This window comes from Macaca thibetana, chromosome 9 (genome assembly GCF_024542745.1).
Source record: "Macaca thibetana thibetana isolate TM-01 chromosome 9, ASM2454274v1, whole genome shotgun sequence".
NCBI classification, from domain to species: Eukaryota; Metazoa; Chordata; class Mammalia; order Primates; family Cercopithecidae; genus Macaca; species Macaca thibetana.
In genome coordinates, this window is record NC_065586.1 from 15,732,237 (window position 1) to 15,750,371 (window position 18,135).

General features: G+C 35.7%; 1 protein-coding gene across 6 annotated transcripts in view; it reads right to left on the reverse strand.

Moving 5' to 3' along the window:
* The window catches only part of MINDY3 (MINDY lysine 48 deubiquitinase 3), an 81,921-nt gene that overhangs the window by 22,581 nt on the left and 41,205 nt on the right, over positions 1-18,135 (reverse strand). For 5 of the 6 annotated variants that reach the window (XM_050805598.1, XM_050805597.1, XM_050805602.1 and 2 more), the window contains one exon: positions 15,874-15,954. The exons of the other annotated variant lie outside the window; for it this stretch is intronic. In XM_050805598.1, coding sequence (XP_050661555.1) covers positions 15,874-15,954 — 81 coding nt within the window. The remainder of the gene's footprint in view (positions 1-15,873; positions 15,955-18,135) is intronic. 6 annotated transcript variants of the gene reach the window in all.

Genomic DNA, 18,135 nt, shown 5'->3' on the forward strand with positions numbered 1-18,135 from the left:
TGCAGGATTGCTATAGGAAAGGCACACCTTTAGATTCTAATAAGATTCAAGAAAAAATGCAATCATTATACGACAAGTTAAAGCAAAACAAAAGTGAAGGAGCTAAAGGTGGAGAACTTAATGCCAGCAAAGGATGGTTTGATAATTTTAGAAACTGGTTTGGCTTTAAAAATATCAAGGTAACAGGAGAAGCAGCTTCTGCTAACAAAGAGGCAGCAGGTAAGTTCTCAGAAACCATTAAGAAAATCTTTGAGAAGAAAGAGTATCTGCCTGAACAGGTTTTTAATGTGGACAAAGATGCCCTATTCTGGGGGGAAAAATGCCATAAAGAACACTTATAAGTAAGGAACAGAAGCAAGCACTAGGATTTAAGACAGGAAGCAAAAGGCTACTGTTTTATGCAAATACAGTCAGGGTGATGATCAGGACTGCCCTTATCTATAAAACTGCTAACCCCAAGCCTTGAAGGGAAAAGACAACACCAGCTGCCAATCTTTTGGTTGTATAAGAAGGCTTGGAAGAGAACGCTTTCTCTGGATCGGTTCTATCAATGATGTGTACCGGAAGTTACACAGTACCCTGCCAGTAAGAGACCACCTTTTAAAGTTCTTCGGATATTGGACAAGGTCCCTGGCCACCTAGAACCCCATGAGCTCACCACCGAAGGCATCAAAGTAGTTAACTGCCCTCTAACGCAACATCACTAATACAGCCTCTAGATTAGGAGGTCATAAGGACCCTTGAGGCTCATTACACACAGTACTCTGCAGAAAAGATGGTTATTCCTATTAAACAGAACCCCAACAGCAAGAACAACATGGAAGTCTGGTAGGATTACACAGCACTGAAGAGGCCATCATTGTTACAGAAAAAGCTAATCCATCCAGCCCAAAGCATATTCCTGCTAGAGAAGACTGTGTCCAGATATTGTGTATGACTTCACAGGATTTACACAGCCAATCAGGGTAAAGGGTTTCAAGATACAGATCTCGGAGAAATTCAAGAGCTAACAGACACCACATCAGAGGAAATAACAGAAGATAGTTTGATAGAGATGAATGCTTCTGAACCAGTGCTGGACAATGAGGAAGGTGATGTATAAGAAGCAGGACCAGAATACAAACTGACATTCATCTTAATTTTAACATATTCTTTTCTCCAGCTTATGAGAATCCAGTATATAATACATATAAAATACAAAATATATGTTAACCTACTGTTGGTTAAGGTAAGGCTTCCAGTCAACAACTGGCTAACAGTAAATTTTTGAGGGAGCCAGAAGTTCTATGTGGATTTTTGACTATGCAGGGGGTTAGCACCCTAACTCCCATGTTGCTCAAGGGTCAATTATGTTTTCAAAAACGAATTGCATTAGTCTGTTTTCACACTGCTATAAAGATACTACCTGAGGTGGGGTAATTTATAAATAAAAGGTTTAATTGACTCATAGATCTGCATGGCTGGGGAGGCCTCAGGAAACTTACAATCATGCCAGACAGTGAAGGAAAAGTAAGCGCCTTCTTCACAAGGCAGCAGGGAAAAGAGCATGCAGGGGAAGCACCAGATATATATCAACCAACCAGATCTCCTGAGAACTCACTATCAGAAGAACAGCATGGGGGAAACAGCCCTCATGACCCAATCGCCTCCCACCAGGTCCCTCCTTGCGATGGGAGATGAGATCTGGGTAGGGACAAACAGCCAAATCGTATCAGGAATTAAGGCAACTTATTGGTTGAAGTTAAGTGTAAAACAAGTAACTCAAAACCTTGTTTGTGGAGAAATGATAACAAACCCATTTGTTAGCTATCTAAACAGAAACTCTTTTTTTCCTCCCAACAAACAATCCGGCGATATTGGTTAGGTTCCAAATAACAAAACCACCAACTATAACTGCCATTACTAATAAAACAAACTGTGTCTTAAACAAGAAAAAAAAATCATGTTTTCCTTTTTTGGTCTCAGTCATATACTACTAACAGCTAATTTGGTCAACTCCTTAGGCATTAACTCTTAATCATATTACTTAAAAAAGATGTGTTTATACTACAGGATGAAAAAAGAAAATGAAAAGAGAAAAAACCCAAGAGATTATTGTAAATTCAAATGGAAATATTCCAGAAGTTTTCTTTCACAAATCAAAACCAGTACATAGTCTTCTAAAGTGATTACTGACTTGCTTATTTTGAGTGTTTACAATGCTTTTTGGATTACCATAGAAAATGATCTTTTAGTTAAACCTTGTTTAAATTTATGTAATGTTTAAATGTTTAGAGATGTAATCAGAAAAAGTTACAAAACCACCTTCTATTCCCATTAAAGTGTTTCATTTTGCAGTTCTTTTAACTCTGTAATTTTAATTCAAATTATAAACACTAATTTTTACCAATTTATTTAACTTAAACACTTGTAAACAGGGTTCCTAGTAAAAAGATCTGTAGAAAAATCCATGTAGCAAACTTAATATTAACATTCAATATACTGCATATTTGCATAGCAAGTTTGAAGAGCAAGTAAGTATAGAATTCCATTCAATTGAAAGTGTTTTACTGCCGTATTTTTCTTATTGTACGTAAAACGGTTAGAAAGAACGTAATAACTTTATAAATGTGAAGAGGATTCTACCCCTCAGATTTTCCATTTCCAAAATGTAATATAGCAACAGTTTTTAGGTTCCATATGTAGTATATTTTCTCTAACTATACACAAAACCATAATTTCTTAATCATTTGGCAGGCTTAATAGATGGTAGAGAAAAACCCAGTCTGTGCACTCAAGGTCGCAGTCTAACAGAAGAGAGAAAAACATGCTACTCTATCTTTACTTCCATGAATATTATTAAAATTATCCTAAGAAAATTATATTCTAGGATGAAGTTCTAACAAATATACACTAATCCTATACTCCCCCCCAACACACACAAAAAACCCCCCCATGAATGATAATTAAGTAAAGGGATTCCAAGGTCAGCAAATATAGTTGCATTTTCTTTTCTTCATCCCTAGTTGTAATACTTAGGAGAAAATTTCAACATGTACTGCATTTGGAACTCTTTTAGGTACCCTCAGTAGGAACAGACCCTACACACAGAAGACTCAACTATTACATACTGTTTTAGTTAGCAATTAAAGCTCTGATTTATCATCGAAATTATTTTTATTGTAAAAGCAGTTCTTTATATTAGTCTGATATAATCACATGATTTTATCAGAGGAATTTATATTCAACCAATTTACTGGTCAACAGGGATTGCTAAACAATATAGCTTTTAAAATTATCTAGCCTCACTCAGCTTAATTGCAGGGGGTTGGCAGGGAGTTGGGGATGGAGGTAGGTGGACCAAGCTGTTAATGGGACTAATAGCCTACAATCATGAAACAGGTATCTCCTTTTCACGCAGCTCTGTATTATCAGTGTAACTATTCACTGTTCACCATAAACCTTTTAAAATGTTGTAACATTAGCCATCCTTCCAAACACCTACTGAAATATAAGGCCTGTGCACAGTGGGTTGGCTGGGGATAAGTAGTTCACGACTGAAAAGGTCTTTAAAGTTTATTCATTAAGCCTTTCATCATTATGAAGAGCAATCTGCTGTCATGATTCATCAAAGAACCTCCGAGAGCATCGTCATCTAACTTCAAGAATGATTGCTCATATATTTATGACACTTTAGCTTGCAGACAACATTTTATAGTGTTAAAAGTCCCTCCAATAATAAATAAATAGAAGGTAACTGGTATATAATTTACCTTTAAGTAAAATTTTACTTTATAATGTTTCACCTTTAGTCTTTGCTTACTATCTATATTCATGACCAAATAATTTGGGAAATAGATTTTAAGTCAATTAAATTATCTCAAAACATAGTATGTCATTAGCACCAGCAAGATTAACAGAATTCAGTTAATCCCAATATCTGAAAGCAGGAAGGATGGTGGTCTTTTTTCTTACTCTTTCATTCTTTTCCAAATAATGTGTAAAGCCCAGGTCACCTCCACAGTAGCCCACTGCTGTGAGGCACCAATCTGTGTAATATGGGCAGAGAAGCCAGGGTAGGAAACACGGCAGAGAGCCCTCTGAGGTTCCTCCTCTAGAAACACAGACTCTAAATGCACAAGTGGAAATAAGGCAGTGGGAGAAGAAGTTTCTAACAGATGTGATCTACTCTTGTGCCGTAATTAGTAAAATCATTAATGAGTGAGCTGCTGACTCTCCAAATTATCATAATTGACCAACTCACTTTAAAAAATCCGTCGAGCTTTTCTTGATGTTAGGTGATGTTCTTGGAGGTTCTTTGATTATTCATGACAGCAGATTGCTCTTCATAATGATGAAAGGCTTAATGAATATACTTTAAAGACCTTTTCAGTAATAAACTACTTATCCCCGACCAACCCACTGTACACAGGCCTTATACTTTAGTAGGTGTTTAGAAGGATAGTTAACGTTACATTTTAAAAGATTTCTGGTGAACAGTGAATATTTATACTGGTAATACAGATAAAGGTACCTGAAAAAATAAAGTTACTCTTTATTTCAAAGTTAGGACTCTTTGTATCACTGGAATTAATTTAAACTGTTCAATCACCTAGATACAAGGTAATCGATGGTGGTAGATATTATTGTTCCCAATTAGTTGCTGCTTCCTCCTTCTAAGAGGATTATTTGTCACTGTCTGTTGCTAAGTGACATGAAGTACCTGTCTGTGAAAGGGGCCTACTTCCGTGCCTCTGTGACATCAGATTTAGCCAGAGAAATACAACTGGGAGTGACATTATGCCAGCTCCTAGCAGAAGCTTTAAGTGCCACTATCTGGTTTGGCCAGGAGTCTTGTTCTTTTCCCTCTCTTATGAGAACTGCACATTCCAGGCAGAGGCTACTCCTTCAGCCCAGATTTTAAAATAAAGGAGACACGTGGAGCACACCTGCAGCTGACATGTAAGTTACGAGGGCGGCAAGCTTTGGGCTGGGTGTGTTGGGGAGAGGGTGGCAGTGGTGTGTTCCAGTATAGGCAAAAAGAGGGTACATTGTTTTTAGAGATGTTAAAACATTCTCAAATTCTTTTTTGCCATCACCACATGCAGGCAAATCTAAACAATAAATCTAAACAATGTCAGTGGTCAAATACACCTTCTACCCACAGGACGGGTTGTTCTCATCGCCCCCTTCTTGAATACCACTGTGTACATGACTGAAATGTCAGGGTTGTTGGTTACTGCAGCAAGCTGGCGAAAGGGATTAAAACCTAATATACTGGGGCTTGGGCTGTATGTTGCTTGTACCACATGTATTCTATTTGATCTTCCTATTGAGAGCAGTCTACATTTTCCTCTTGTGTCTTCCCTCATGCTACCCAGGGACTCTGACCTTAACAATGTAAGCTGCACATGGAGGAATCTCTACATATGCAGACTTCATGTTTCCTATGAAAATGAATGCTTAAGAAGATGACTGAAACTGTAGTCCACTCAATACCAATAATTTAATCTTGGGAGGCTTGGATTAGTATGAACAAAAAGTGAGGGCCCCCAACCAATCCTACCCTCCTTTTCTACAATTTTAAACAAGGTTTGCATGATTAAAAATTAGTCACAGTACTCACATTTATAATTTAAAATTTTATCACAGCTGTACAGAGAAGCTTTGATTGTTGACTGAGAAGGCCTTTCTACTTCCATGAATTTGCTTTATATTCATGCCATGGATATTCCTGTTTAGCTTTCTATATCAAGACAGACTTTCATATAGTAAAGATGATTTGGAAATAAATCTGATTATTTAAGCTGGTCCTATAGCTGATCGTCAACCTTTGCTTTCATCTTAATATCCTAGCACAACTAGTATGGTTTAGCTATAATCAACGAATTACTATTCCCCAAATACAGTATTAACTTTCCCATTACAACACTACATCTACACAGCCTTCATTTCGTATCAGTCTCAAAGTTACCATGTCCTTTCATTCAAGTATAATCTCTTCTACACCGACTTCTTCCCTCTTCCAGGCTCTACTCCACTCTAGCATAATGAGTTGTTTTCTTGAGGGAGGGAAGTAGTTAAATGCACAGCTCAGAAGCCAGAAGACTGGAGTTTGAATCCTGCCTTGGTACTCACTAGTATCTAACTTTGGAGATGTCATTTTTCTCATTGGCCCCAGACTGTAACACGTAGATGAAAATGACACGCAGCTCACAGGGTTGGTTTGAGGATTAAATGAGGAATACTCCTGAGATGATTAATTAGTATACTGCCTAAGACACAGACAACATTCAGTAAATGTTCACAGTAAACTATTACCAAGTATTATTAATCCTTACATTTCAACAGTACTTAGCACAATGCTGAATGTGTGTGACAGTAGGTAGTGTGGGAAATCAGGTAGTGCCACAAGAAGGTAGTAAGCTGGAAGAATAGAAGCAACAAGAGAGTAGGAGAATCAGTGGACACAATACGAATGGTGGAAGGCTGGACCAGGAATGCTGAGCAAGATTTTGATAAGCACATTCTGGGCAGAGGGTAACATAAGCAAAGCGTGTGCATACACACGCAAAAATCTCCCAAATTAAACTCAGTAGGACTTAGTGATGGTCATCTATTAACCGTACAAGACCTTTTTTTGTACTCTGCTATCAACTCTACTGGCTATAATTTTTTCTATCAATTCTAAACAGATAGCTCAGGGTGTGGGCTTAAAGATACTGACTCTTAATTAAAACTCACAGGCTTCATTCCTAACAGAATACTTCTAGGCCCTTCCATCAGTATTTTATGTTTAGACAATTACTTGGATACTATTGTAGGAGAAAAAGAAAAATTCAGTGGAAGAGAGAGACTTCTTCCAGGAAGGCTGACATCACTGATGACTGAGAAGTAATACCTAAAAGAAAAAGAAAATTCAGGGAAATCACAAACACCAGATATACAAATACCGCTGCATATGGCAAAGAGTACATAAGGGTAATTGATGTTCACTTGGCTTAAGGAGGCAAGAACATTTATATTTTGCAAGTTTTCTGGTCAAAATGATTAGAAATAAAAAGCTTTAGTAGTATGGTGGCACAAGTCATTGGCGTAATCCTAGACTGCTGATGGGGGACAGCCCCAAAGCGTGCTAAGCAGCTAGGAAGGAGTTTGTGATTAAAAATTTACATATTTGTAGTAATTCAAATCATTGAGAATTAAGATGTCCAGATGTCTACCCAAACTTTCCAAGTAGTTCAGATACGAGATTAACTTCACTATTCTTTAAGTTGCTATTTTAAGGTGTTAAAAGTCACGTAAATTATGATTAAACTACAAATACATTAGCATTTTCCCTATTTCCTTGCTGTACTAGATAAGGCACAAAATCTCAATATACGCACAAACTCCAGAATTTACTTAAGATAAAAGGATGAGGTAACCAAACTGCAATAAAACACAAAATGCCAACTGTGAATTTTCTTGGAACAGTAAAGCCTATAAAGCATCACTTTACTACTTTTCCTTAACATCGTTTTATTACACGCAGAGAAATGTCAAAGTAGAACTGTCCAATTTTTAAACACCTAAGAGAAACAGGCTCTAACAGTTCACCGCAGTATTCTTCCTGTTACACTAAAGAGTAACAAAAGCAGCTTGTGCTGTAGAAATAAGTCTCCCTACACTCCCAGTAACAGATCCCACTGGAAGAACAATCTCAGCTCACACAGCAACAGTTTTCCTCCTTAGCATTACATTCAGTTTCTTTATATAACCAGTTGTGTCATGGATTTTCATGTGTTCATACCTGACAAGAAAACTGCTTTATCAAAGGAAAGGTCAAAGGTCAGGTTCTGCACATACACAGAGTCCCTTTATAACCATAAAAGGCAACAAAAAAGGGATGTAAAACTCATCTCCCCAACTTCAAAGGAGAGTTTAAATGGGGTACCAAGCAAATTAGCCACTGATCTTCTGAAGATGAAACTAGATGATATATGTAGGGTTCAACTATTTTTATATTGGATCAACAGCTGTCACTCCACATTGAGATTTAAATGCACAATAAAAACAAAAAAGGCATTTATTATGTCTTCCATTTTATACATTCTAAATTCTAGGAATATTTAAAGTAGATTTTCAGATTTAAAGTGCCCATTTTGAATTTGCATTGAAAATTAATTTCGTAATTAGTTCCCAATTTAAGGGAAATTAAGAAACTGACCTAAATAAATTATTCTTAAAACCCAAATATAAAAATAAAAGATGAAGAATCAATGGGGAAAATGATGGTTAGGGAGAAAAAAGAGGACAAATGCCCTAGTATTTGAACACTTAAATAATTATGTATTATTATGAAAGACCTGACTCCTTAAATATTTAACATATTATAAAACAAACGTTACACAGCCTTCATCTAATAAGAGCTAGTTTTTTCTTCTGAAATTAAGGAAAAACAATTCAAAAAGTTAAGTTTCAGTTCTGTATTCCTTAACCATCTACTTTTCAAAGTACATTTCTTTTTACCTGTGCAGCAGGTTCGCAAATTTTCAAGTAACCTCATTGAAAGTGCTATGATACGATTTCTGAAGACCCATGCCCACGGGGCACATTCTGTCTCCATGTACAGACCTTTGTTCTGCCATAGCTCAGATGACCTGCTTGGAAAGTTCTCCATCGTACTTAATAGGAATTAAGTTTCCCTCTTTGAAGAGGTCCATTGACGTACTGCATTTCACCTCACCCGCATCCTCTTATTAGAAGTTCTGTGGGAACCCTGCTGCTTGATGACTCTGCAGCTCCTATAAGGTTCCTGAAGTTAGATTCTGTGATATTTCCCTCAGTAGTAACTATACAGCTCTCATTTACATAGGGCGGCTTAGATGTATTTCTCACCACCAGACTCCTTAGGATACTATGTCAAGGAGTACAATAACAGTTCTGTTGTTTGACAGAGACAGAGGGTTAGTAAGAAAAGATGACTTTATATCAGACAGAAAAGATGATTTATAAAACACGGCAGTTTAAATTTAAACACTTAAAATTATATTTCTTCATGAAAGAAATGTTATAAATGATCAACCTGAACATTTTTACAAGTTGTTCATACAATTATTAATTTTTAATGATGATTTTCAAGTAAAACTCACTTGTGAAAAATCTCTTTTAATCCTACAAAATGTGTGGGATGATTATAGGTCAGGAGGAGGACTCCAGTACAATTAAAAAGGTAAATTCTGGGTCACTGGATATATCAAATATAAAGTGACAAGTACATTAAGTAAATACTTTGGCACTGAAAATTAAAATCATGAACCTATACTAGTGCCCTTTAAAAAAATATTTAATTACTTTAAGTCCTAAAAGTAAATAGTTCATTTCAAAAACAAAAACTATCTAGTTAAGAGGTTATTTCACTGGACAGAAACAGTTTTCTTAACCATCCTCAAATCATGAAAGTAAATTTTTAACATGTTATACAGCATATAGGTAGTTTGACAAAGCTTATTTGTAAATACTCATGACAGCTGTTTCTATTCAATAATATGGGTGGTTTGAATTGGTCAGGTGGGATAGCAAAAGCTAGTTTTTCTATTTGCCCTCCACGTAAGATACAGATCTATTGAATTCTGATGATCCAAGACTATTCAGCAATCTTAAGTGCACTTCCCAACCCCCAACTTACCAAGTAATAACATGGTTATCTCACAATTTTTTAAAGATTGATCTACAGCGTGTTCAATAATGTATTTGGTCAACAAAAAGCCACTGAGCACCTACACTATGCCTGGCACCGCTCTAGGAACTGGCAAACAGTAGGTAACAAAACACAAGAATCCTGCCTTCACAGAGCTTACTACTGAGAGACAGATAATATAGAAAACAAGTAAATACAGAGTATGAATCTAGTACCCAGAATATACTAAAAACTCTTATAACTCAATAACAAAAAGACAAACAACCCAATTAAAAAACAGGCGAAGGACCTGAACAGACATTTATCCAAAGAAGATGTAGAAGTAGACAACAGGCACATAAAAAGATGCTCATTAGTCATTAGGGAAATGCAAATCAAAATTACAATTACCACTTAACACCCACTAGGATGACTATAATAATAATTTTAATAATCCAGTATTGGCAAAGATGTGGAAAAATTCAGTTTTCAAACTATGCTGATTATTTTGATAACGCAAATGAACATGGGCTACAAGCTTTGACTTCTAAAGGAAAGTAGGTTAGGAATAAGGGTAGAGAAGAAAAGAAAAAACAACTCACTAAGAAAATCAAGTCAAATTTAAATAAACATAATTCACAATAAAACCAAAGTTGAAATGTCAAACATTTTTTTCTGAGGAAGAACAACGCTGTAATTTTAAAACTTAGTCAATACAATACACTACTTTCATCATATTTAATCGCTGAGACCTTAGTTTGTCCTGTATATAAATATGCGAAAATACATTTTTAAAATTTACTTACAAAATTTAGAAAAAGGAGCCAAAGCCATCAACCACTTGACATCACAATATTTTCAGTGCTAGTCCTGAGACTATGTATAGATTAATATTTGTGAAAATTTTGGAGGTGATATTCACTTCTAACACAACACACACACAAATTATTCCAAAACTGCAATGTATTTAAAGTAGTGGTATATATATTTGAATGTCACTGATTTAAAGGAAATACTTTTAAATCATGAAAATTGAACTCAAAAGTGCTACTATTTAAGAAAATGTCAATTTGTGCTTCATCTTACTTGTAATATAGTTAACATTACTCATAATTTTTGCCCAAAGTCATTAATTTGCTTCAGGAAAAAGATAATATATGTGCACTTTCTCCTATTACTAGGGTCTAATACATAAAGCTTCCATTCCTACAAAAATTTAATTACGTGTATAGAACATATAAAACTAGAACTTATAATCTAAAACTTAAGAATAAAACTTTCTAATTAGATGCTTAATTCAGTTTTCCATGTACATTTGCAATAATGCTTAATTCTTCATTTTACTTATTTATTTATTTTTTGAGATGGAGTCTTGCTCCTTCGCCCAGGTTGGAGTAAAGTGGCACAATCTCAGCTCACTGCAACCTCCGTTCCCTGGGTTCAAGTGATTCTCCTGCCTCAGCCTCCTGAGTAGCTGGGATTACAGGCGCCCACCACCATGCCTGGCTAATTTCTGTATTCTTAGTAGAGATGGGTTTTTCCATGTTGGTCAGGATGGTCTCGAACTCCTGGCCTCAGGTGATTCACCTGCCTCGGCCTCCCAAAGTGTTAGGATTACAGGCATGAACCCCTGTGCCCGGCCAATTCTTCATTTTAAGAAAGCAAAATCTTATTTTGTAAATTTCAATGTTCTATTATTTCTGGGAAATAGTATAATTATCCCTTCTCAATTATTCATGCATTAAATATTACTGGCAACATACTTTATTAATTCACTTAACACATATCTTTTTACTCCATACAGAAGGTTAAATTCAATACAGCTTCTGATATTTTACTCTGTCTTAGCTATCACATTTCTACCTTCCTACCCATGCAACATTAGAAAAGTTTTTAATTCCTCTATGGACTGGTTCCTTTGGCATAAAGTATAGATGTGGGTCAAAGGATTCTGACAGCTCTCACTAGTGCTAAATTTAAATTTAAAAACTAAGCAGTTTTTATGTGGTGCATCAGTCTACGTAATAGATTGTCTCCCATCACTGCTCTTTGGAAGGAAATACAAGAAAGTGATGTCAGAGAAGCTACAGCATAGCCTGTCTCAGCAAGCTCAGCATGCCTGCCTGAGAGGTATCTCTCATTTCCCCAATCCCACTTATTATGTGATATGCATATAGTGAACAAATTGCTTTCATAATGAGCAGTTACATTCAACAACAGCTAAACTGTTACATACACATTTTCTAAAGCTCTAAGATCTAATCATTAGCCACACCTATCTTATTAGACATTTCTACCCCTCTGCTGCCAAATCCAATCCATCACGCAGTCCTGTCATTCTACCTCAGGAGCAAATCTCTGAACTTCATGCTTATTCCCTCTACCTCACTACCCTGGACCAAATTACACTCGTTGTTTACCTGAAATACAACTAGAGAAGTCTTTTTTACCTATTCCCTGGGTTATCCTTCAATATATCCATTCTCTACAATTAGCCAGAGTTATCTTTTCCAAATGTGAATTTAATCCTGTTCCCTTCCTTCCCACCTCCCCCAAAACTACTCCCACTACCAATTTTTCATAAGTCCAGTTGTCGTAACTCTTAGTATCAAAGAGTAACATGGCTTGCTGTTCTTCCAGCCTCATCTTCCACCTTGTCTCTCTAATTCTCAGTGCTCCCTCCAGCCCTTGTCTTTCAGTTTGTTCTCACCCCAGTTCATCTGTCTGTCCGTCCTTCCTTGTTTAGGCATGAATTTGCTCTATTTGTGATGTAGAGAATGCTCTTTCCCCTCTTCCTCTGCTTTAATCTGATACCTCAGGTTCTCATTTGAGGCATCAATTTTTCAAGGAACCATCCCAGTTTTCCAAAACTACAATAAATTCTTACAGCATTACGGACCTGTGCTTTGTCAGCACTCATCACACTTGTAAATTTATGTGATTATTTGAACATCCTTAAGTAACTCAGGGAGAATGTCCGCCTCCATTAAAAACAGGCACATAGCTACTTTTGCTCACCACTGTATTCACAACACCTGGCGTAATGCCAGGCACATACCAGAGTCCAGTAAAAAGCTGATAATTGAGTATATGAATGAATGAAGACACGTGCAACTATTACCACCTTCACCGCATAAGGCACATGAAGAATTTCACTGTTCTTCACAGGCATTTCACAATGCCAAATTATGGATTGCCTTGAAAATTATGAACTTAAAATAGACTTTTTTACTTAACTGTAACCAGAACAAAAGTCAGCACATGAAATACACCAACAAACATATCAGTTTTATAAAAAAAAGACATAATATTTACAAGGAACTGCTGGGTAAATAGTAAAACAATGTTGTTTGTTTCAGGCCACTGAATGTATAATAAAGCAAACTCACCAAACTCAAAAAAACAAAAACAAAAACAAACAAAAAAAAAAAGAAAAAAGAAAAATCCACAGCCAAAACTGCTTGCTCAAATGCAGAAATATTAAAGAAGGAAGGGCCGAATAATGGTTCTTGTTATAATTTTCAGAAGAGCAAAATTTCCAGTATTTTTTATGTGGTGAAGACTATAAGAACATCAGTTTATATTTAACAAATCCAAAACAGGACTCAATAAATGTGATCAAGTATTATTGTTCTCATTTGCCATTAAGGTGATCTTCCAGCTTTGTTTTACTTTTATTTCAAGGGGAAAAAAACAATTCTTCACTGGTAACTCATTTTAAAGGTAACATTTCAAACCATGCAAATTTGATATTCTAAGAATGTATATAGATACTACACAATGAAGCATCACAATGAGTCGTGTAAAATATTCTTAGGGGATATAAATGTCACTGGAACCCAAATGTGGGAAATCTGTCCAAAAGTTTTATTCATTCAACTAATAATTCCTCCCACCCCTAGTGTGCTAGACTATATACCAGATCCTGAGACTACACAGGTAAGTCTCAAAACAGTAACAATTACTATAAAATTCAAGAGTTCCTACACCCACATGGCAGGAGTTTGTGTTTTTCTCTTAACTGCACGTCTCTAATTCAACATGTTACTGCACCTGATGGGGAACTATGAATAAAAAGGTGGGCGAGAGACAGCCCCTGCCCTAGACAAAGTTAACTGGCTGCCATGGAACATGCAGAAAACAGTATGGGAATTAGAAACTGTGTGCTGTGTGACACATGCAACAGCACAATGGGCAAGTGGTATGGGAACCACAAAAGTATCAGGACAGGTAGGAAGACTGTATGTCATAAAAAGAAGGGCCTATTCCACTCTTAGGAACTCCCTCAACATCACTAACTTTTTCAGATAACGTCCTCAGACTCACCGCTCATTTGACACTGTTCCTTGTATTCACCTTCTGTGAAATCTCTCCTACTGTTCTGACAACCAAATCATTTCTTAAATATCAATTATAAAACTTAAGATTTAAAATATTGTCATCTTTTATATTTAACCCTTTTAGTTTCATCTAATTAGTTTTCCTTAGAGAATAAGGTTGCAGATAAACATGATTAAAAATTGGTTTGAAAATACATTTTTGTGTGTTAAGTCAGAATTAATTTTCTTTTATGGAAATGTATAAAACGAAATCCTCACTCAGGAATTAGTAATTGTCAGTTTTTGCAGTTCACATTGTGCTTTTTAACTTCCTACTTCAGGAGGGAAATAAACAGCAAAAGCTTTCAGACTAAATGCAATGTATTAGTAACTCTGTACTTTTAGCATTTAATTTTAAAGCTTTCTGTGCTTAAGGAAAGGTAATTATGTATCTTGCTCTATAACCCCTATCTGGACTTTTGCCAATGCAATAAAATTAAATACAGTAATACATAATTACATTCACGAAAATTAGCATTGTCAATTCAGACTAGGGTATAATTTATACCATTTGTACTTTCTACAGAAACAAATAATAAACTTACATTGACAAATGTATGCTCAAAAAGCTCAAGGAGAAATCAGGAAAGCACAATGAAGAAACCTCAAAAATACAATTCTGTATCTTCCTACGAACATTCAGCCACCTATCAAGTTACCTATGATCCCAGAGATGTTTAATACATGTTTCTTGAATACTAAAAATGATGATGATGATGATGACGACGACCACAGCTAAGATTTACTGAGTATTTAATTTGTACTAGGCACTGCTAATTACTTTGTATTTAAGCCTGACAGCAATTCTAAAAGCTAGGTACTGTTATGAATCCCCATTTTAAAGACACAGGAAAGGGGGCTGAGAATTGTTAGGAAGTGGCAAGGCTAGGATTAAAACCAAAGTCGTCTGAGGCCAAAGCTCTTAACCACTCAATTGTGGAAAAACATGACATACAGATTATAGTTGAGATTTAAAAATAGTTTTGTTATAAGAATTTTGAAATAGAAATACTCAGATATGGCAGGGCACAGTGGCTCATGCCTGTAATCCCAAAACTTTGGGAGGCCGAGGTGGGCAGATCACTTGAGGTCAGGAGTTTGAGACCAGCCTGGCCAACATGGCAAAACTGTCTCTACTAAAAATACAATTAGCTGGGTGTGGTGGCACGCACCTGTAGTCCCAGTTACTTGGGAGGCTGAAGTAGGAGAATCGCTTGAACCCAGGAGGCGTAGGTTGCAGTGAGTCGAGACTGTGCCATTGCACCCTAGCCTGGGCAACGGAGTGAGACTCCATCTCAAAAAAAAAAAAACAAAAAAAAAAAAACAAAAAGAAAAGAAAAGAAATATTCAGATATATTTCAGCTATTTCAATATTGTAATCAGGTATAAATTAAAATTGTGGGAAGTAATCAATCTTAAAAGAGCATTGACTTCAATACCATTGACATACTAATAGATTTTAAAATTTTTTTCAAAGGAGATGCTGTAATTAAAACATTTTACATCATGTATCATCTAAGTTAATGTTGTATCCTACTTACAAAAAAAGCAATCTAAAACTTCAAAATTCAGTTGCTTTCTCCATAACAGTGATTTCCGAAAAAATTCAAAAGCTAAAGCTCTAAAGAAAGAAAAAGAAATTATAACTAAATCATGACAGATTTTGATTAAAAGACTCAAGATTTAGAGCAGGAAAAGAGTATGTTCTTCGGTATTAGTTTTTGAGATTTTTGAACAATTCATTTGTTGTGGGAATAGACTGAAGTTTGCACAAAGATCCAAACCAAATATGAACTTATAATACTTGTTTGCCTGATGTCATAACTTAAAAAAAAAATCCTGCTATAAGCATACCTTGGCAAAAAATACGGTGAGGTGAGTCTCACTGCCAACAATCCAAATAGGGAATTTTGGAGATTTCAAGTAAGAACCAACCTAGAACAAATGTAGCAAAATAAAACAAATAAACAAATTAAAAATTTATACTGCCTCTTAAATATTTGCCCATAAATATCTGAAGCATAAAGTGTCCAATTTATATTTAACTGAAATAATGTATTGTGCCCGAGCATCTCACCCACAGAGATCAAATGCTGAATGTAAAAATGAGCATAAAAGACTGTCGGTACTGAGCTTATATTGTACTTTGACATTAAAACAACAACAATATAGATTTAACACAGCTGGAGATAACTATTTAGCTCTAAGAGTCATTCTCAGGTTTTGCTCAAGTTCCTAGATAAAATGACCACTTCTTAGAATTTCAGCATGAAACCTCAAACCCTAAAACTATAAACTTGTTGATAATAACTTTATAACGAAAATAATTATAGTTTATCAAATAAGTAGATTTACGAATAATCAAAGGGAAAGAACATCTTTGTTCCCAAAGAATCAAGAAAAATTACAATTTAAACCATTTAAGTATGTAAGTGTCCTGTTATTTGACTCTTCATAATAGAAGGTAAGTTCAAAGTTTCACAATATGAAGTCTCTTTAAAATGTATAAAAAGCCCTATTTGTACCCTGCTCTCAAGGTTATATAATCTGTGAACATTACTATACCAAAAACTTGAGAACACAATTGTGTGTGTGTGATTGAGGGAAAAAAAGCATAATACTGAATAAATAGAATAGACTTATGAAACCCAACACGCTCATGTCATTCAATCCCACTCTCATATGAAGACAGAAACTTTAAGTTAAAAATGACGAATCTTACCAATACAATTTGCTGCATTTTCCTTTTTCTTACAGACTGCCTATAATTGGGGAATTCCAAGTGGCTGTTTGCGGCAGTCAGGCCAAAAATTCTTTCCTAATCAGCCAGCAGCCCCTGCTTCAACCACCACCCTGGCCCTGTGGAATTTATTCTTATCACCAGGAGGGAAGTGGAAAATAGGTATTCTTTTGTATCCATGGACAGAGAAACTAGTATCTTTGTCCTATGATGGGAGGGATGAGTTAGATGTGCTAATGTGGCAATGTTGAGCCAGTAAAGTAGGAAGGATGGTTTGGGAACAGCAGAGAAGAATAAAAGAAAAGGAACAAAGAAAGAGGGAAAGATATGATCACAGTTCCAGAGTGGACAAGGATTTTAGAGGTGAGCTGTGCAAGTCCTTGAATTTATATATATGGAACCAGAGAAATACACAGGATCTGTGCCTGGTCTCATCTCAAGCAACTAAATAGTACAGAGCTAGAATTAGAACTTAGGTTTTCTGACTTCTACTCTGATAGATTTCCATCACATCACATGGTGCCTCGTGTGGTGAACAGATTAGATATTAACCTTTCTTTTAGAAAAAGTGTGCATTTGAATTCAGGTAGAAGTAAAAAAAGATAAAAGAATAAATGAATGCTAAACTCATGGAATGTTTTATAACAGTAAAAATATATTGAATGCATAAATAAGTGTAATCACTTTGAACAACAGTTTGACACTTCCTCAGAAAGTTAAAAATAGAATTACTGTTTGACCAGTAATTTTACTTCTGGGTATATGCCAAAGAAAAATAAAAACATGTTCACAAAAAATTCGTACATCAATGTTTACAGCAGCCCTAGTCATAATAGCTAAAGTAGAAACAACCCAACTGATGAACAGATAAAACTGGTTTAACATGCAAAAGAATATTATTTGGTCATAAAAAGGAATGAAATACTAACATATGTAAAAACACAGATGAACAATGAAAACACTAAGCTAAGTGAAAGGAGCCAGAAACTAAAGGCTACATACTATATGATTCCATTGGTACGAAATGTACAAAAGAGGTAAATCCACAGAGGCAGAAAGCAGAGTAGTGGTTTCCAGGGGCTGAGTGGGAGGAGCATGTGACTGCTAACGGGTTTAGGGTTCTTTTTGTGGGTAAGGAAAACATTTTGGAATCAGATTGGGGTAATGATTGCATAGCATCATGAATCTATTAAAAAGTCCTGAATTGTATGCTTTAAAATGGTGAATTTTCTGGTATGTGAGTTATAAATCTATTTTTTTTTTTAAAAGTAGAGTCAAAAGTAGCCATAGCCACCTTGTTCTTCGTTGGGTTTGCACGTGTGTGTTGAGAAGGAGAAAGACTGCGGGAGGGAGAAAGAGATCATTTCATCACCTTA